Source organism: Calidris pugnax, unplaced genomic scaffold (assembly GCF_001431845.1).
Source record: "Calidris pugnax isolate Ruff unplaced genomic scaffold, ASM143184v1 scaffold450, whole genome shotgun sequence".
NCBI lineage: Eukaryota > Metazoa > Chordata > Aves > Charadriiformes > Scolopacidae > Calidris > Calidris pugnax.
This window is the reverse complement of record NW_015094504.1, coordinates 347,507-367,900: the sequence shown is the minus strand read 5'-3', so window position 1 is coordinate 367,900 and position 20,394 is coordinate 347,507. Positions and strand designations below refer to the sequence as shown.

Sequence of the window (20,394 nt, the reverse complement as noted above, 5' to 3'; positions counted from 1 at the left end):
TTGGAGGGAGTCTTACTTTAATTACAGCAAGGTCTGACTCAGCCTTTTATTATTTTTTCAGCCTTAAATCGTTAATGCACTTAAAGATTTTTGAAATTGCTTCCTCTCTGTTCAGAATGGGAAATGCCAAGGGGAATGAGAAGCTGTTTCAATTGAGCTGCTTCTCTAATGCGCCCAGAAACTTCACGGTTTCTGGAGGACTCGTTTCGCCGCCTGTCAGACAAGAACATAGGATGTGGCACACGTAGTACTTTAATGATACTGATGGATAATTGCCTCTTGACTGTGGGTGAAGTTTCCTATATTTATTGCAGGAGCTGCCAGGTGTGTCATTTTTCTTGGCTAGAGAGACTTCCTTTCTTTCCCCGTGGGTGTTGCGGGGTTTTCAGAAACACGCAATGGTTGCACCGTTATTTCCAGCACTCACCTCCCAGGACGATAGATAATACTTCCATTTAGCCCTGTATTTTCAGTGTGGGGTCTTCCTCGGAGTATTTTTCTTCTGTTATCTCCTACCTCAGTCTGATCCTAGGCAGGGAGGCTAGAGCATACTTGCCCATTTTTGCATGTGTAGACAATACCCAGTTGGCGTCCAGCTACACGGGCTGGAAACGGTGCCAACACCTCGCTCTCTAAGAGTGTGCAGAATGAGGGAGCCCATGTGCATTAGATCTCACCTGCCTGGACTTCTCTAAGGCATTTGACTTCATGCCCTATCAGAAATAAGCAGGGAAAAGCAGATAAGCAGAGGGATAAGCAGGGAAACATGTGAGAGGAGAAAGCAGCTGAAGGCAAGGAACTCAAGGTAGCTTTGACAAAGAAAGACTCAGGATTATTAGTGGAGTTTCTCAAACATCCATTCAAAAACTAATCTTCCTCAAAATTGTCTTTATTTACAGTGACATGAAAAGTAATAGGGCACTGAGGAAACCTTGCAGGGGTGGGAAGCACCGTTGAAAGAGAGAGAATGAACCAGCAGGATCTGGTGGTGGTTGAAGCTGGAGTGATGGGGATGAGATGCAGTTCAGGGAGGTTTGGGAGGGGATGAGTTGCAGTTTGGGGAAGTTGGAGGTCAAACTCAGAGGGGGTTCTGCTGTGAATCACGAGATCACAACGTGAAAACAGCAGAGGAGGAAAAGTTCTTAATGTCTTGGTCTGCAATAAAAATAAGCCACTGGTAGATGCAGCCATGAAAAGCATTTTTTTCAGGATAACTCTTCTTAGAGTCGAGAGTATTAATGCAGCAGCTGAACAAGGCTTTGGTAAGACCTTGTGTGGAATATTCCCCATCTTCAAGAAAATGAACTGTAGAAATATGTGCAGAGGAGCATGAGTCTTTTGTTTGAAGAATAGACGTGGACATAAATGACCTCTGTGAATCTGTAAGAGAAGGAAAATAACCTTTTAAGAAATGGGAACATTGATTTGGACAGAAAGCAAGAAAAAAAGAAGTAGCCTTACATAAAATGAGGCAGGAAGCTGGGAGTTTTCAGTCAGGACTGAGATTCTAGAGTAGGTTTCCAAAGTTATCAACGTGGAAGAGAAGCTAAAGATGAGTATGGTGAAGCTTAAGTAGGTTTATGAATGGGATTGCACTCCAGCATCTGTAGTAACAGACATGGTTTCAGTGACCAGGAGATCCTTTCTTCAGATCTATGTTACTCTGAGAAACTGGTGGTTGTAGCTGAACTCTCAGAGTAAGGATATGATGCTCGTGAAGGTGGCAAACTGTGGCTTATGGGCAAATTCTACTTGATATTCCCCCAGACTTTTCACATCATAGGATCACAGAAGGGTTTGGGTTGGAAGGGACCTTAAAAACCATCCAGTTCCAACCCGCTGCCCTGGGCAGGGACACCTCCCACTAGACCAGGTTGCTCAAAGCCCTGTCCAGCCTGGTCTTGAACACTTCCATCACTTGCAGAAGCATTATTAAAGGCAAAACTCCTCTCTTTTCACCCTGCACATCATCATCTTCCTCATTGATTCCCCTGTAGACACAACGACCTGTTCATTCATGATGAATAAACCAAAGAGGTTTATTCTTAGAGGATGACCTGAGTTTGGAGCTTAGTGGGTCTTCTCCTAAGGAACAGGGGCCTGGAAAACTCTCTGCTTGGTGTGTTCATTTGCCTGAGCTTGACTATGATTTCTCCTGTCACCAGCAGCAGGTTCCATCCAGCTGTCATCCTCTTGTCAGTTATTATGTTCCAGTGGAATAGCTGTTTTCTTACTGACGGGCTCGTGTTATCTGCAACTCGTTCCTGGTGATTACAGATTTTTTACACCTCCAGCGCAAAATCCAAAAGCTATTACTTTCATCTAAATTGCTTTCAGGGCCATTGTGTGACTTTGTTACAGAATAATGAACAAAGCCAGATCTCTAAAAACATTGGGGGCCTCTTCCCAACACTGCTTCGCTGAGGACGGTGACTTTTTTCCTTTTCTCCGTGGCTGCCTCGGGTCCTTTCTGTCTCCCTCTGGCCTGCTGCCACAACTCCTCCATCCTTCACGTCTTGCATTTCAGGCTCTGTTTCCAAAATCCTTTCAGATTCAGCTTGTGCCCTGGATGACAACTTATCCCAACAACTCGTCGTTTGATGTGTGAGTTCAGGTTTTCTGGCAAACGCCACCTGAGGAAGACTGAGCTGTTTATGCCTTTCCTTTTTAGGACCACTTCTGGGGATCTCTGTTCCCTGGGACCAGGCTTTGCAGATCCATAAGGGACTCAAGGTTTTTTGTAGTCCGTTGCATGCTCAAAATAATCAGTTTAACAAGTTGGGTGGAGTCGTAGAATCATAGAATCATCTAGGTTGGAAGGGACCTTTAAGATCATCTAGTCCAACCATCAACCTAACTCTGATAAAACAAAAAAATTCAAAGAAAATCATACAAAAAAAACCCCACACCATGTCACTAAGCACTATGTCAACCCATCTGTTGAAAACCTCCACGGATGGTGCCTCAACTGCTTCCCTGAGCAGCCCATTCTAATGCTTAATAACCCTTTCAATGTAAAAAATTTTCCTAATATCCAATCTGAGGTGTCACTGACAAAACACTGCATGAGTCTTTCTGCTTCAGGAAACCAGGTTAAATATGTTTTTTCTTTTTAAAAAAAAAAAAGAGATGCTGTTGCTAATGGCTGGATGGAGGAGAATATATCTTCCAGGGTGTTTTGTAACTGTCAGAGATGCTTAATACTGTATTTATCCTGAATGTTTGTGAACCTCATTAGCAGCGAGGTGCTTTGGTGCGTGAGAAGGTGTGAAATGACAGGAGTAGCACCGTGCACCTTGAGACCTTTTTCTTTCATGGATCTCGGTGCTTTATGTTAAATGTTATTTTCACCGTACTGATGGGGAGATGTAGGTATGAAGAGATAAAATGTCTTATTCAACTGAGATCGTACAAGTCAGAGCTGAGAGCAGACCCGAGGTCTTTAGACTTTGACTCCGCGTTTCAATCAGCTGCTTCGCGAGTGTCCTAAGTCATGCAGAATGTTTGAAAAATAGATTAAATAGGCCCTTTTGAAGCTTCTGGCCAATTGCACATTAACTTTAATAAGGTCAGGATTTAATCCCCCGTATCCCTGAATTTGTTTAGCATTTTAACGAGTCCTAAAATCCCTGGTACAGTGCTGTCTTGTGGCCATTCAAAATTGGCAGTTAGTGTGTGCACTCAATGCACACAGGGTACTTATTAAGATACTCTGCCCTGATCTGAAGTGGGGATGGAAAACCTATTTCTTGCTTTCTTTTTCTTAAAAAGCTTATTTTTCACATTCGTTTTTTAATTTACTTTGCTCCCCAGTAGGCAGATGAGAGAGGCTCGCGTTACTGTACGTTGTAATCTGTCTTTTATTTGCGGTATTTAATTTACTGTTTCATAGCAGACACTGGATTTAGCTAAAGACCTGGTACTGGAAGATGTCAGGATGTTTTATCTGTGTCCCTGTGGGGAAAATACATACGGCCTGACTTTTTGGAGCCGTTCCATAATTAGAAGAAAGGCGTTTGGTGAGATTATCACTGGAGATCTAACATACCCTGACGAAAATGCCCTTCTCCTCTGGTGTGTCCTTTAGTCACAATGTGAAGTGCTCATTTCCCCTAATTGAAGCTCTTTGAAGTATGTTGTGTTGGCTCTGCAGTGTCTTATTTACTCAAAGAGATCCACTGAATAAATGAACTGGTTAGCTAATTGTCTTTTGCAATGAGTTTTTTGGCATGCCAGTGTAAGAGGCGAGGAAGGGTAGACCCTTTGGCTTTATAGAAGGAAGCGGAGGGAAAACAGGGAAGGAAAGGAAAGCACAGGACCTGTGTTATACTGGAGAAAGTTGTGCCAGAACTGGAGCACAATGCTGAAATGGGAGGAGAATCGTGGAGTCTTGAAGCCCTGTGTTTTCATTCTCAACAGTAAAGGAAAAAAAATCCTTTTCTTGCCCGCCTTTGCCAGTGTCTCAGACTTCTGCAAGGTTGAAGAGGCACAAGGATCAGGCCTCTAGGACCCTTAAAGACCTTTATCTTTCATACAGCTACTGCCAAAAATAGTAATTGTTAATGGGGGCCGTGGTGTGAATGCAAGTCCTCGAGGAACTGAATAGATCAATTAATACATTTTCCAGAGGTCATGAGACAGCTGCTAGATGGTGATGACTTTCAATCGCTACTGAACCAAGATGGATTAAGTTAATTACATTACCAATTCCCTGAACCATTCCATTCTCTGCATGGCTTTTTGTGATATTCTGTTCTTTACTCTGCTGAATGCTTGCATAGATAAAGAAAAAGGAGGAATACTCACCAAGGAACGTTTGAGCCCCGGTTGGAGACCAACCTGGTCGTACAAATTACCGAGTATCTTTCATAGTTGTATAGTCCTCTAGAAGATCTGAGGGGTTTGGGTTACACAGGGGTGCCCTTGGGTGGTGCGTTATCAGGGCTGCCAGGGTGGAGTTTGAGCAGGGAGAGGAAAAAGCATTTGAAATCACCAAATTGGTGTAGTCCAGCCTTCGATGGAAGGTGGGTGTTGCTCATGTTCTCGCATGTTTCTTTTGCTGCTGGATCTGGATGCATAGATCCTCCTTTCCTTAAGGAATGGTATCCTGCCTTCGTAATCTCTAGTGGGACAAACTGCCCTGAAAGGCAGCAGAGAGGCCAAACCTGGTCTTACTTCAAAATTAATTAATTCTTACTTCTCCCTTGGAGGACTGAAGGAGGGAGCTCTGCCATTTGCAGACTCGTGATTTACATTCCCGTAGGAAGGCCCTAAACTTTCTGGCCGGGCTTTGCCGCAAATCATTTGCTAAACAGAACTTTTTCACTTTTAAGCACTTTGCATCCCAGTATAAAAATGTTCTGAGTCTGATGAATTTTCCCTGATGGACATTCAACTTGGAAACTGCGGAGACGACGCGCTCTGGTTCCCAATTGCTGGTCTCCAGCAACAGACACCATGAAGAACATCTGACCTGGAGTCCCAGGCTCAGCTGGATGATCCTTTTTTTCCCCAGACTTCCAAGTGAAGAACTGAGAGCAAAATTATAACCTATTTCTCAAGACTGTAAAAGCCTTTTTACTAAAGTAAAACCTGTAGCTTTTTTCCCTTCGTTTTTTCTCCTGCTTTTAGTTGTGTTTTGCTTGTGTTATTTCTTGTTGAAACAAAGGTAATTCCCCCAAGTTCTGTGGCTGCTATTTGGGATCTTGGCCTGGGTGACCATAATTGTACTTTATGGTGTACATACTGCTAATGCAGTTGTTTGAGGTTTCTCTTTTTCCTCTTACATGCAGAGATATCCCAATGCCACTGGTCAGCTCTGGAGTGGAGCACGGGAACCTGAGGGAGCTCGCCTTGGCCAGGATGAAAGATTTTGGGACACAGGTAAAGTATTTGTGGGTTGGTATCGAGGCAGAGCTGCTTGATGACTTCACACAAAGGAGCAGAGTGGAAAGTAATGACCAGAAAACACAATAAAAGCCAGCTTTGCTGCTGAACTAAAATGATCTGTAAAGGTCTTTCAAAAAAAAAAAAAAGTTAATGATTAGAAAGCACCTTGATGATAGTTCTGAAAAGCTGCTTTTCTTTGGTTGATTTTTAGTTGGGCACTTTTGCCCTGTTCCTGAAGGTACCTGGTAACTGGTTTGTGATATTCTGGTTTTTAGCAGAATGAAACCCTTAAATCGGAGAGAAGGCAGGAAGGTTTCTTTTTAATTTGTGCTATTAGAGTTTCTCCTTCCTTTCTGTTTCCCACGCATGCAGCTATTTGACGGAACAATTGGAAGAGAAGCTCTTAGTCGGAGGCCAGAGAAATCTTGCAAGAGAGATTTCAGCACAAACAAATGAGACTTGATATTCTTGATATCTCTAAGGTCAAATAAAAATATGAGCGGGGGTGGAGAGGAGGAGGGGGAGGGAGGAATTGCGTTTGTATTTGAAGTCAGGAGGAGGTACCTCTACCCAGTCTGGATTTTCCTGGGAAGGTCACTGCCGTGGTCATCATTCTCAGTGTCCCCCACGGTCTGTGCTGACACTGCTCTCTGTCTGAACCTCCCTCCAAAACCCAGTCATCAGCCACGGTTTGCAAATCCTCTAGTGAAGTTATGCCCAAATTCTGCCTTTCTGGAGATGTTTCCTCCTAGACAAAGCATCACCCAAACCCCATGCTCCTTGAGACTGTTCCAAAGGGCTTTAATTGCTTTGGTGTCCTGGTGTTCAGGCAGTGCCAGATCTTTGCCACAACTCTTCTGTCTGTCCCTGTTGGGATTTAGTCCTCCCTCTTTCCAGCTCACCTTTCCTTAAAGAGGTTTTAAGGCGTTACTGCATCCAGCAATAGTAAAGTCTTCAGCTTGTGTGCCTGGAGTCCCACATCACCTTGTGCTGCTGACCTATATTTTTGGTATTTAACATGGATAGTTCTCCAGGCTACAACTATCTCCTTGCTGCCTTTGCCATCTCGCTTGGATCTGGCAGTCGCAGTGCAAAAGATCAGAAGACAAACTTCAGGCTGTCTCCCTTCCATTCCACTTAATCTCTCCTAAGCTGATGCCCTGGACGTTCTCCTTAAATCGTTCCTCCCAGTCTGTCTCCAGTAGAGAGCTGGGATTTGGCAGGCAGCTTTGCCAGCCAAAAAAGCTTCCGTCCCTCCCGCTGACTTTTCACTTCAAAACCAGGCAGGGGAGACAACCTCCGTGGTGCAGCTGAGCCTTTTCAATCGAGCTCTTCAGGGCTACTAGTGAACTCTTCCCCGGGTTTGATACTAAAACCACATGGTTTGATCTGAACCTGATCAAGGCTGGAGGAGCAGGGATGGCTGAGCCATGGGCAGTCGGGGCTGAGCTGAACCATTAAAGGGCTTGTCAGGCTGGCACTCGTGGCTTTTAGAAGAACCAAATCTGTAAATATCTCTGCTGTGCGGATGATTATAGATTTTAATTTAGTGAGGCAGAAACACTGCAGCTGGTGGAATGGGGAACCACACAGTCTGCTGCAATATAGCTGGAAATGGAAGGTATTGCTGTGTTCTTCTTGTGTCATAGGAGAAAACTATAAATATGCTCTTGTCTCTCTTGGAAAAGGAGAGGAAAGGGCCAAGGCAAGGAAAGGACTTGTAGGAATCTTATGTATTTGCAGGCTCAATAGTAAAGATCAGGCAGCTCTGGCAGTTCCATTTTTGGGGACTGGGTTGGTGGGGAGTGTGTTTGAGGGATGGGGATCGGTCATGTCAACGCTGCACCTTGTGTCTGCAGTTCTTGGAAAGAAGTTCTTCTTGAGAAACCTTGTTGGAGGGACCAGATGCCTTTGTGATTGCCAGCCACCGAGTGCAAGCGGATGTCTGCATTTGGGACACAGAATTTTAAAGCATCAGCCTAGAATACATTGTCCTTTCTCAGTTCTTCATGAGGCGTGGATATTTGTCTGCCTTTTATGTGCTGTTGGTATAGATGGCAAATTGTAAAGCAGAGAATCATAGAATCAGAATGGTTTGGGTTGGAAGGGACCTTAAAAACTATCCAGTGCCACCCCCTGCCCTGGGCAGGGACACCTCCCACCACACCAGGTTGCTCCAGGCCCCCTCCAAGTCTGGCTTTTGGAAATACGTGGGCAGGTTGATGTTGTTGCTTTTGGAGCAATTTTAGCCCGTTGGTGGAGGTTCTCTTCCTTCCCTCGCGGGATGAAACGAGCATTTGTGGCTTAAAACCCATCTCTCCAGCCTCGGCTCCTCCTCTCTCTGACTTCTGAGGGAGGAGAGATTTCTTTTGGCTCTCTCTGGTTTCCCCATCATTGGTGAACTCTGTGGACGCCAGACCAGCGTTAGTTTTACTTTCTGATATTTGGGTAGGACTTCTGTAACAATTCTCATTTACAAGCAAGAATAGGGTTGCTGAGATTCAAAACCAGTCTTTTTAAGGGGTCTCTGGTGCCTTAGGGTAGATTTTGCCAACGTTTCCTGATGTAGGGTAAAAATGGATTGTGCCCAAGTCTTTTTTTCCTCTGTTATTCCATCCTGTGTGTTGACTTTGCCTCCAGACCCTGCTGTTTGTGAATCAAAGGGTGCGTTTCCTCATGAGCCATAATGCTCGCTTAGTGAATTGATTTTTGCCAGCATGTCTTTCCATTTAGCACTAAGACCTCTTTCTGAGGTGTATTAGGGATGGATCGGTGAGCATTTTTATTTTGAAGCCTGCCCATTTGAAATTCATCCGTGCAACTTCATGCTATTACAGTTGAGTTTTGAACCCAATGGGTGGCTGGAAATCTGTGTGTTTCAGAGCTTAATGTTTTTCTCCTATGTAATTTCCGACCCCCCCCCCCTTCTTTTCTCTTCTTAGTGTCGTGATGTAAGGACAAGAGAGGTTGGAATTCAGGAAATTCACCATAAAGTGAGACCATATCAGGTAAGATTTGTCTTTTTTTTTTTTTTTTCCTAAGAGCTTGTTTCAGACACAATTTGTTATATGTGTTTGGTGTGGAGGCGTTGGGACCCATTTGTTGCCTGTCCAATCCTGCGGTTTCCCTTTGTAGCTGGATCCAATTTTCCATTTATTTTCGCAGCAGCTTTGGATGTCTTTTGTTTGAGCACAGTCACATGTTGAAATTTATGGACCACCATGTTCAATAAACTGACTGCAGCCAGCAGTTATTTTGGTATTTGTGCTGCTGCTACAACAAACCGAGCAGCTCTTTCTCACTGCTTCTCCCCCTGCCCTTTTCCCACTCCTGGTTAAAAACTGGGATTTGGAAAATACCAAAAGCAGAGTGTGTGGATGCTGAACAGGAAGGAGCGTTGAGCAAGGTGAATTTACAGCCTTTTTTGTCAATGTGCACGTGTGTATAAGCAAACAGTATATGTATAAATACACTTCTGCACGTGTATATATATATTTATAGGTGAGTAGATCCGTTTGGCATTTGACATGTTGTGGTTTTCCTTCCTAAAATAGTCCACAAAAAGATTTCTAGGCTTATTTTATAGAAAAGAACACGTCCAGCTGAACTTCAAGCAGCCAATTTAGGACACTAATCCTCCAGCTCACTGTAGTTAGAAGGAGGGATCAATTCTTCCAGAGAGCTGTCAGGAGGTCCATGGCCATGTATGGCACCCAAGGAGATGAACTTCCTAAGATCATACAGGATTGGATCCATCTTAGCCTACATGTATACTGTGACTAATAAATCACACACCAGAAGTATTCTCTTCCTCTGTTGACATTAAGGAAGGACTTGAAATGATTGTGGATTTGTCCATCGTATCACAGAATCACATGGGGTTGGAAGGGACCTCTGGAGATCATCCTAGTCCAACCCCCTGCCAGAGCAGGTCCCACAGGAACGTGTCCAGGTGGGGTTTGAATGTCTCCAGAGAAGGAGACTCCACCACCTCTCTGGGCAGCCTCTTCCAGGGCTCTGCCACCCTCACAGGAAAGAAGTTTTTCTTCATGTTTAGGTGGAACTTCTTATATTCAAGTTTGTGCCCATGTAGATCTCCTTTACTTTCAAACAAGATTTCTTTGTTCCAGGCAGAAGATACTGCCATCCCCAGGTAAAAAGGTGAATCAGAATGACACGTGCCCCTCTCTCTTCTCTGCAATGGACACATATCCATTCTCTAAATCATAGAATCATAGGTTGGAAGGGACCTCAAGGATCATCTGGTCCGACCTTTCTTGGTGAATGTGAGCCAATAACTGGAGTTAGGCTTTCTATAGAGGTTCCTGACAGAGGTCCTCTCTTCCTTTGGAAGCCCCACTGATCATTTAGGCTTCAAAGAGGCTCAGAGTTTGATGGATATGATGATAGGACAAGAGGAAATGGCCTCAAGTTGTGCCAGGGGAGGTTTAGATTCGATATTAGGAAAAATGTTTACACTGAAAAGGTTGTTGCACGTTGGAATGGGCTGCCCAGGGCAGTGGTTGAGGCACCATCCCTGGAGGTGTTCAAGAAACAGGTTGACATAGTGCTTAGAGACATGGTTTAGTGATGGGTTTTATCAGAGTTAGGTTGATGGTTGGACTAGATGGTCTTAAAGGTCCCTTCCAACCTGGAAGGTCCCTTTAGGGGAAAGGTCCCTTCCAACAATTCTGTGATTCTGTGAATGTTCTCCAAGTTCAGCATCTGAAAGATGTTCTCACTTGCAAATCAGAGATCACTGGGAGTCGTAGTCTGGTTTTCTCCTGCCGTTGTGGGAGTGTACTTCCCATCGTGCATAACTGGGTATAACCTAGATAAATGTATAATGATCCCAAAGAAATTACCTTGTTCTTACCGAATTTCTGCCAGAATTGGGGCTGTGCAGACCCATTTGTACCTAGGCCGTGTCGCCTTTGTGCTACGTGTTACCTAATCTGCGGTCATCTCACGAAATAGCTTCCAAAGATGCCTATTGTCGGCAGCGCTAATCTAATTTAAATTGTAAATTTCGTGAGTAGTTAGCAAATAGCTTATCACAGGGTTTTCAAAGCAACATTATGTTGAAAATTCCCTTTGTTAAACTCATCTCTCTGAGTGGCAGGAGGATGTCATTATGTAGTCTTAGCAAAATTTATCATGACAGCAGAGCAAGAGAAATATTCCGGGGATGGTATAATTTTTCATGCGCTTTAGACTAATGACAAGGTAGGATGTTTTCCTTGGCTTCATAAGTAAACAACGCATCCTCTTGATAAGAGAGGCTATCATGTCGGATCAGAAATGAATTAATCGCTTGCTGTAATTAGTTACACTTTGTGCAGCTTCTTTCTGTTAAGGATCAGTGGGCTCCATGTAATTTTATAATGGCGATGATGTGTCTGCTCTTAAAAGTTGGGTGGTTTTTCTTCTTTAACAAAATCAATTGGAAGTAGATTACTTGCCTGTAGCTGGCTATTTCCAGAGCTGTCTCTAAGCTGCCTTTCCAATTGGTGGCATTTCTCCATCGCAGCAGAAGGTATTTGCTTGCTCTCAGGATGGTTGAGGCCACGGTGTGCTATGAAATAGCCTTAAAAACACTCTAGAAAATTGTGGCTGGGAGGAGCGATTGGATTGATGGGTTTGGAAAGACGAGGGGCAACGACAGCTCCGTTACGGATATGAACCCACATTCATGTTAAGGCAGAAAGTGTAAGATGTAGAAGCTGCTGTTCCTGCAAAGTCGGAGGTTTGTATCAAGGTAATGATCACAATATAGAGCCTTAGAGGAAATAAGGCAGACTTTTAAGCTGAGAGTAGCTGTTTTAGGTTAAGAGTGTAATCTGCAACTGGATTTTCCCTTTGTTTGTCAAAGTAAGTTTCAAACAGGCTGTGCTGGAGATGTGGTAGGATTCCACACGGAAATGCTGACCCACACTGGTGAGGGAGGTTCCTACCCAGCATATGGGATGGATTATGGACCAGGGACTGACACTGGGGACCATGGTGTCACACTTTGCTGTGCACCAGCCACCCAGAGGGCATTCAGGGTGGTGTTTGTCACATTTATATCAATATCACGGAAGGAGAAGGCTTTGACCATCTCACAGAATCATAGAATTGTCCAGGTTGGAAGGGACCTTTCAGATCATCAAGTCCAACCATCAACCCAACACTGACAAACCCACCACTGACCCATGTCCCTCAGCACCACGTCTGCCCGGCTTTTCAATCCCTCCAGGGCTGGGGACCCCACCACTGCCCTGGGCAGCCTCTTCCAAGGATTGACAACCCTTTCAGGGAAGAAATTTTTCCCATCCTAAACCTGTGTGATCATCCATGTGGATCAGTATGTCAGCTGTCCTGACACACAAGCTGGAGAGGAGTTTGTGCTCTTGGAGAACTCGGCACATCGGCAGACGTCTGCTTTGGGCGCTGGACGTCAGCCTTGAAACGAGCCTTGTTCTGTAATCAGCAAGGGATTTAATTGTGAGGCTTTGTTGTGGAGTGGAGGAGACAGGCAACAGAATCCCTTGTGGCTTTTCTGTAAACAAATCTTTAATTCATGGATTTTTGGGTATTAGAGAATTTGCAGAAAAAATACCGAGGTCCTTTGCTTTGGTCTTTAGAGTAGTACTGAGAAGAGCATGGCGACTTTGTAACTGGAGATGAATTTCAATTAGAGCAAGTCCCTTAATTAGTGGCAAGAGTTACCCTTTCCACCCCTTTTTCTTCATCTTGCAGTGATTATGAAACTGGAGTAACTCAAGAAACATAGGGTTTAGGTTTCTGACTTACAAAGAGGCAACCACGTGGGTCACCAGGCTACTGGAGAGCTGGCAAACAGGGGTAGAAGATTGGTCCTGTCCCCTTGGCAAATACACTTCTGTTCAAGTAGTCGCATGGTTTATCTTTAATATGACTGCAGTAGCAGCAGTGCTTACCCAGTGCTGCTGAAATCCATCTGGAATTAAATTGGCCTTTAAGAAAGCACTTCGTGTTTTCTCTGAATCATAATAGTTTATGGATCCATGAAATTGGTTTTGGTCTGTTCAACATGTTGCTTAAATATTTTTAAAGAAGTTTTCCCTTTCTCTTTTCCTTTTCGTATCCGGCGTCGTTTCTTCTCTTCCCCCAGATTGAATTGGTTCGAAGAGATTACGTGGCCAACGGGGGCTGGGAGACCTTCCTCTCCTATGAAGACCCCGAGCAGGATATCCTCGTTGGCCTTCTGCGGCTGCGGAAATGTTCGGAGGAGTCGTTCCGGCCCGAGCTGAAGGGAGGAGTTTCCATTGTCCGGGAATTGCACGTTTACGGGAGCGTGGTCCCCGTCAGCAGTCGGGATCCTTCCAAATTTCAGCACCAGGTACCCCAAGCCATCTTTGTTCTTCATCTCAGCCTCTTCCTTGCACCCTGCTTCCCACCTCAGCATCATTGGAGAAATATTTTATTTAATATCTGAGATTCATTCAGTTGCTTGGATTATAGTCCACTGCAATGGAAACGGAATGGAATTTGAGCCCTTTTTTGCACTTCAGCTGCCAAAATCATGCTCCTTCTGAGTTTTTTGCTAGTGTGATGCTATTTAGGCAATTGCAACTGCTCTGAGATGAAAAAAAAGCATGTCTGAGTGTGCACAGCCTTGCTCCGTGCCCGTACAATATGAGCTTGTGGATGCTGGGGCTAATTTGGCTTTCGAATACTAAGGACCTTTGGTTCTGAAGTCTCTTTCCTTTAATCTCCAGTGGGGTGCATCAGAATTCACTGAGTAAAAGCGAGACAAAAGGAGACACCTGTCGTGTCTTCTTATTTCCTTCTCAAATTGATCTTGTTCGGTAGATGAGTGTCACTTCTGAAATAATTACAGATGGGAAGGTGAGATTTTTATTTGGTGCTACCCCGTTCTCTTTCAAAGGAACATTTGTGGAACACATTCTTCCTCCCAAACCAGCAGAAACCCAACTTGGGTCATGAAATCTGTGTCAGTTTAAGCGATGGGGTGACTCCTGAGTCAGATCTCTTAAGTTGTGTCTGACAGTTTTTTTGCTTCAGACACACATTTCGAGGCCATTTCATATATATCTTAAAGCATGTGAGAATGGAGCAGAAAGCTGTGTTTCTAATTCCTTGAAGTGACTTGTGTGAAAATTGCACCTTCTCCTGCTGCTGCCTGTAACATGCTGTGGCTTGCGATGAGCAAAAAATGTGAATTAAATTTTGCCCCGGTAGGTTTTGAACCTTTCGACTGAGCTTTTAAAAAAGCAATCAGTTTGTCCTCTTTGGCAGAAGCGCTCAGGGCTGGCTGATGTTTTAAATTAACTTCCTTCTATTTATTAATCTTTCCCCGAGTGTATGCATTAAGATGTGGTTTTGCTAGACGCTGATGGTGTGTGACCAGAAGCAGTGGCTGGGGGAGGAAAAAAAAACCCAAAGGGAAAAAAAAAAAAAAAGAAGAGGATGTTTCCGCTATAAAATAGTTAACACCTCAAAATTCAGGAAGGAAAAAGTAGTCACCCTAAGTATTTGGAGAAAAAAAAAATTAAAAAAAGAGAGAGAGACAGAGAAAATCAATTGAAAGTAGCCGACTACACACATTAAAATAGGCTGCAAATTGAAATTTCATGGCATATGACGCACTCGTGTTCGTTCGGAGTAGTCAGTGTTCAAGAGGTTAATCAGAAAGTGTTCTTCACAGTTGTGGGGGCAATTTCTGGTTAGAAGGATGTTTTAGGATGAAGATTTCTTTGTGTTATTTTAAAAATGCCTGTGAGTGTTAAATGTTTTTTAGAATTAAATGACATCTACTCCAGCGTCGCCGGAGCCTGAGTCTGTACATCTTGTCAGGGAAACAGAAGAACAAAGAGCTGAGTAGAATTTCTGCATCCTAACGTTAGGAGTGAATTAATCCAATCAATTATTCCCAGATATATAGGACAGCAAAGCTGTTAGATAGAGTGGAAAGGCTCTTCCCTTGTTTTGAGGCATTATTGGGATCCTGGTAGCACTTCTGCTGGGGGAGATTTCCAGCTGTAAATAGAGGGATGGATCTGGTCCAGAATGTGAACGTGTTCTTCTCCTGAGAGACGTTGGGACAGGGGATGGCTGTTGGTTATCTCAGCAGGTGTCATGGTTTGAGAAAACCCATCACAGTTTATTGTCATTTAGACAATTATTGTGTCACCTGATGACTCCTCCCCACCTGGAAAGGGGAATTGGGGAAAGGAATGAAACACAAGGGTTGAAATAGAGATAGATTTATTAGGATGAGAGTAAATAATTAAAAATAATAGTAAAGAACCAATATTAATTCACATATTAATAGAAGATATACAAGAATTATCCTTAACCTGTTTCATCAGTAGGAAGCTGGGCATTCCCAGCAGGGGACAACAAATGTCAGACCCTGCTTTGGGAGGATGGGAAGGGCTCAGGGGTCCAGCACCAGGGTGAGTTCTCTGGACCGATGCCATCAAGGGAGAGAGAGCCATACAGCAAACTTTCTAATTTACCTCAAATGTGATGTTCATGGTATGAAATGATCCTGTTGGCCACCCTGGGTCAAATGCCCAGGCCTTGCTCCTCCTTGTCCTTACAATGGGCAAGGCTTAAAAACGCTTAGACCTTGAATCTCAAATCCCATAGCTGGCTGTATAAAGTCAATATTTTCATTAATTTAGACACTGGAGTCTTCTAAAAGTGCAGTTTTCCCCAGCATTAGAAGAGAAATTAGTCCCGTGTCGCTCGACCCAGGGCAGCAGGGTAGAATTGTTCAGGAATTACAGGATTTGTACCAAGTTGACTTAACATCAATGGCTTTAACTTCGTTCTGTTTCTGCCGTGGAGAAGCAGTCGGGCACTAGAACTGCCAGGGAGTAATTTCACCATCAGAAAAAAAGCCCTGTGAGCACTCCACGGTAAAGCTCAGTGTTGGTACACCTCAGGCCCTCTCCTGCAATAAGGTTTTGATCATTCCTGTGCCAAAAATACGAGTCTTTTGAAACTGTACTAATGCTTACATTTTGACCTTGCTTGTGCTTTCTATTTTTACAGAACTTACCTTTTCTTCCTGTTATTCCTCCCATTATAGGGATTTGGTATGTTACTAATGGAGGAGGCGGAAAGAATAGCCAAGGAGGAGCACGGGTCATGGAAAATTGCTGTAATTTCAGGTATCTTTGCTTTATCCCTTTTTTTTTTTTTCAACGTATGTCTTAATCTGAAAATAAACCCACTGCAGCCAACGCCACTGCTGTGAACTTTCATCGTATGAGATAGAAAATGAGCATCAAGCAGATGCTCCAAGTAATGGAGTCAAATTCCATCGCAGGCTTTGTCCAGATAATAAGATTATTGTAAGCAACGTACCGGGGACACGCCGCGGGGAACCGTCCTGCGCTGGGTGACGAAGGAGCCAGACCACAGGGGTCTTCCTCCTCCAAACGCTGCTATTCCCCACCTCGTGGGTTGTTATTGTCGAGGGGCTGCTTTCCGGAGCTCGTAAGGATAGAAAATTGCCGGTCTCACATTTTAGAGTCTTTCTGCAAGTACCGTCATTAGGGAGGACAGATGTGCTTTTAGGATACATTAAGCGTGATCATGGAGAAGGGAGCGATGCAAGAGAGAGAGCTGCAGCCCTTTTCTCCTCTTTCATTTTCAAAGCATTGTGTCTGAGAGAGGCATCGGCTCATGGCGTGCCTGTGAAATCAAAGTTGGGACTACCTTAATTTGTCTTCTGTTAGCTGTTAGGGGAGCCACATGGGTTTTATAACTGGGGAAGCTGGTGGGTTGTATGGGAGGAGAAGCTCTTGTTGGCGTAAGACTAACGGATGTGGGGGACTTAAACGGAATAGCTGGGATATAGACTCTTTAAAAATATTAATAATCTTGTGCCACCCCACCAAAAGACCCCAAAATGGAGAAAACCCCAACTTTGATCCCAGCTGCTGAGTGTTGAGGAGCCTCTCGATGCTCCTCAGCGTAACGGCCCTGGGTGTCGAAAAGCCAAATCGCGTCGTCTCGATGAGTGCTTGTGACAAGACAGCAGCTAGATGCTTAAAGATAATTCTATATTCTCCAAATTCCCTATTTCTTGTTTCCTTACGATATATCTCAGTCCTGTGTCCCTCTTGCTGCTGCAGTGTCAGTTTGAACTGAGAACTTCGTAAACGGCTCAAAAACATCCATTCCACCCCAGAAAGGAGAGAGGAGAAAGGCAAAATGCTTTCTTTCACCAAGAAAGAAATGCTTTCTTTCATCCCAACCACCTTGGCTCAGGATGGGTGGAGGGAGGATGTCGCGATTCCTCCGTGCTAGAGAACACTTCTGTTGACGAGAACACAAAACGCACAGCAATTACTAAAAAACGATTTGCAAAAGCATTCACGTTGCTAATTTTAGCTGTATTTTAGCAAACTGATGCGAAGAATACACTCTTTGCATCCGAGATTCAGCGCACGAGGTCTTGTTTTGCTGCATGCACAGTTTGTGGCATCTCACTAAGAACTTGTCTGCGATTTTTTATTTTTTTTTTTACCTCCCCCCTGGAGTGCCAAGTACAATATGGTGCAATTTGTCTTTGAGTACAGAATCCTCCAGCATCTGCACAGACCACAAGTTTTCCAGCTGTTTCCTTGGAGATGTTACCACTTGAATTGCAGTTCTCCTCTAGGTTTTATCTGAAATAAACACGCAGCCAGAAGTTCTTTCTCCATTGGAGGATGAACTTGGTTTTGCTAATTTTCGTTTCCAAATAGATTTATATTATATTTTTTTTTTCAATCTGGGAGCGCACTGCAAGGTTGGGTCTCCAGCATATTGCAAAATTTCGACTGCTTTCTAGAGAGAAGCATGTAAAGGAGGTTCTGCTTTGAGGATGTCTCTCACAGGGCTCTATCTCATTAGCACTGCGTGTTTTTATGAATGCTTTGTTGCAGTGTTTTGTTTAACAGTGTCCTTTCTTCAACAGTATTTGCCAGTCTCTCTCTTAATGGCTACATCAGTGTTAGTCGACTAAATAGTGTCAGAACATCCAAACTGGCTCTTCAGGGAATGGTCCCTGCTCCACGCTGATGCCTGCACTCTGCAAAGTACCGGGATGGGTGGTTGAATTTCCATCCTCTAATGATTTTGAGGAAAGTTTTGTCTAAGTAGCAAACTCTCTTTGATTTCTTCCGAAAGAAATACATGTATTTGTAGAGGTATATGCCTATAAATAGTTAAAGGTGGGTGTCAAGATGATGGGGCCAGTCTTCTTTCAGTGGTGCCCAGTGACAGGACAAGAGGAAATGGGCACAAACTTGAATATAAGAAGTTCCATCTCAACAGGAGGAGGAACTTCTTGACTTTGAGGGTGGTAGAGCCCCGGAAGAGGCTGCCCAGAGAGGTGGTGGAGTCTCCTTCTCTGGAGACATTCAAACCCCACCTGGACACGTTCCTGTGGGACCTGCTCTGGGTGGACCTGCTTTGGCAGGGGGGTTGGATTAGATGATCTCAGAAGGTCCCTTCTAACCCCATATCGTTCTGTGATTTTAAGAAAGGACATCGTGAAGGGTTTTTGTTGTTGGCTAAAGGTTAGGGCTCATCTCTAAGATTAGTTCCAGTTCAGCTCTGGTTAGAAATTAGCAGCAGTCATCATGATGAGGGGGTTGACTATGATGATCGTTGGATGATCATCCAACCCAACCCATTCAGTGATTCTGTGATCCTCTGTGGCTGTTCCCCACCTTGTCTTTGAGTCAGGGGGGTCTCCTACTGATTGTTTTAGGACAGCCCATTTCCTTGGGACCCCAAACTGGGTGCCCCCCATTATCCTGCTGAATGGCACTTTGCAATATTGATCACTGAAGATATTTCTCTCCCCAGATGTGGGAGGCCAGATGTCCATCTCTACCTCCAGGTGGTGGGAGGCCCACTCACCTTTTGGGGGATGAATTTGGGGAACTGGATAACTCTGGGGGGGTGGTGTCCAGGAGCCTCTGGCTGATTATTTGCCACTGCCTTGGTTTGAAGCGTGGCTTGAAATCGGTTCAGAAATGCATTCAGCGCAAGCCAGATTAAGGTAAATTGAGATGAAAGTATGTATGGACAACATCCAACCCAGGCAATACTGTCACAAGTGGTTATGAAAAAGAACAGGAAAGAAAGGGGGAAAAAAACCACCGTATGACTAATCTGCTTTTAGTGAGGTTCCATTAGAAACGCCTCTCTCCTGTCCAGCTGATTTGCTGCCCATCCTGATCAAGGTGGTATTCAACGTTTCCTGACATCTCAGGCTGTGTCCATTAGAGCCTCCCTCATTAGAAACCTCTTTCTTTCCTCCGTGGCAGAGCACGGTACCTGCCAGAGCCAATTTTCCTTTTGTCCAGGCTCCCTGGAGGACTCCAGGCATAATCTTTTCCCCTCTACTTGCTTCCTTCCTACCCTATAACCTCGTCGATACTCTTAATTAAACATTATTTCACCTGCCTGCGAAGGCAGAGGTCCCCTTCTTTAGGTCAGGTGTTGGGTCTTGTGCTTGCCCATTTCTTGCTCGGAGGAGGGCGAAGGCTCCTTCCCCCTCAGCGGTGACTCAGCGGCGAATTTCGGTGGGAAGTATTCACATTTTTATATTCTCCATCAGGCAGTACTGTAAAAAAGCACTCGATACAAACATGTAAATGGGAAACGAGTGAGTAATTCATGATTGCCTCCTGATTAAGATCGGTAGGACCATAAGAATCAGATTGGGGGTGAGTGATCCCAACATCTTTCTCCTAAGCCCGCTGCGGCAGCCAGGAACCCACAATGGCCAGGCTGTCAATAGAAATTAAACTAATCCCACCTGTTTTCTGTGGTCTCCACCAGAGATAAAATCCTTCATTACCGTCGGTGACTCATCCCCCAGTCTGTTGGTGCTGCTGGAGCTCACCGCCTCCTGTGTTTAAGGAAACTGTTCTAATCTTGCCTCTGCCTTTTGCAGTTCAGGAGAAAAAAGGAGGTTCAGAACTTTCTAAATGTAAATGCGACGCCTCGTGCCGGTGTTAAATTCCCCTGCGGTGAGGAGCCTTAAGGGCAAAGAAACCTCATGAGGTTCAACAGGGAAAAGTGCAGGATCCTGCACCTGGGGAAGAAGGATGTTAGGCATCAATACAGGTTAGGCATGGACCTGCTGGAGACAAGCTCTGAAGAAAAGGATCTGGGGGTCCTGGTGGACAACAAAATGACAATGAGCAAGCAATGTGCTCTTGTGGCCAGGAGGGCCAACGGAATCCTGGGCTGCACAGGGAAGAGTGTGGCCAGCAGGTCAAGGGAGGTCATTCTCCCCCTCTACTCTGCACTGGTGAGGCCACAACTGGAATCCTGCGTCCAGTTCTGGGCTCCCCAGTTCAAGAGGGACAGGGAACTACTGGAAAGAGTCCAGCGTAGGGCTACAAAGATGATTCAAGGACTGGAGCATCTCCCTTATGAGGAGAGACTGAGAGAGCTGGGACTCTTTAGTCTGGAGAAGAGAAGGCTGAGGGGAGACCTTAT

The 20,394-nt window shown here is 44.6% G+C and overlaps 1 protein-coding gene across 1 annotated transcript in view; it reads left to right on the top strand.

The window, feature by feature from the left end:
• Window positions 1-20,394, top strand: part of ELP3 (elongator acetyltransferase complex subunit 3) — a 131,453-nt gene that overhangs the window by 60,574 nt on the left and 50,485 nt on the right. The window contains exons 14-17 of the mRNA XM_014963047.1: window positions 5,793-5,883; window positions 8,832-8,897; window positions 13,025-13,252; window positions 15,974-16,090. Of these exons, the coding sequence (XP_014818533.1) occupies window positions 5,793-5,883; window positions 8,832-8,897; window positions 13,025-13,252; window positions 15,974-16,090 (502 nt within the window). The remainder of the gene's footprint in view (window positions 1-5,792; window positions 5,884-8,831; window positions 8,898-13,024; window positions 13,253-15,973; window positions 16,091-20,394) is intronic.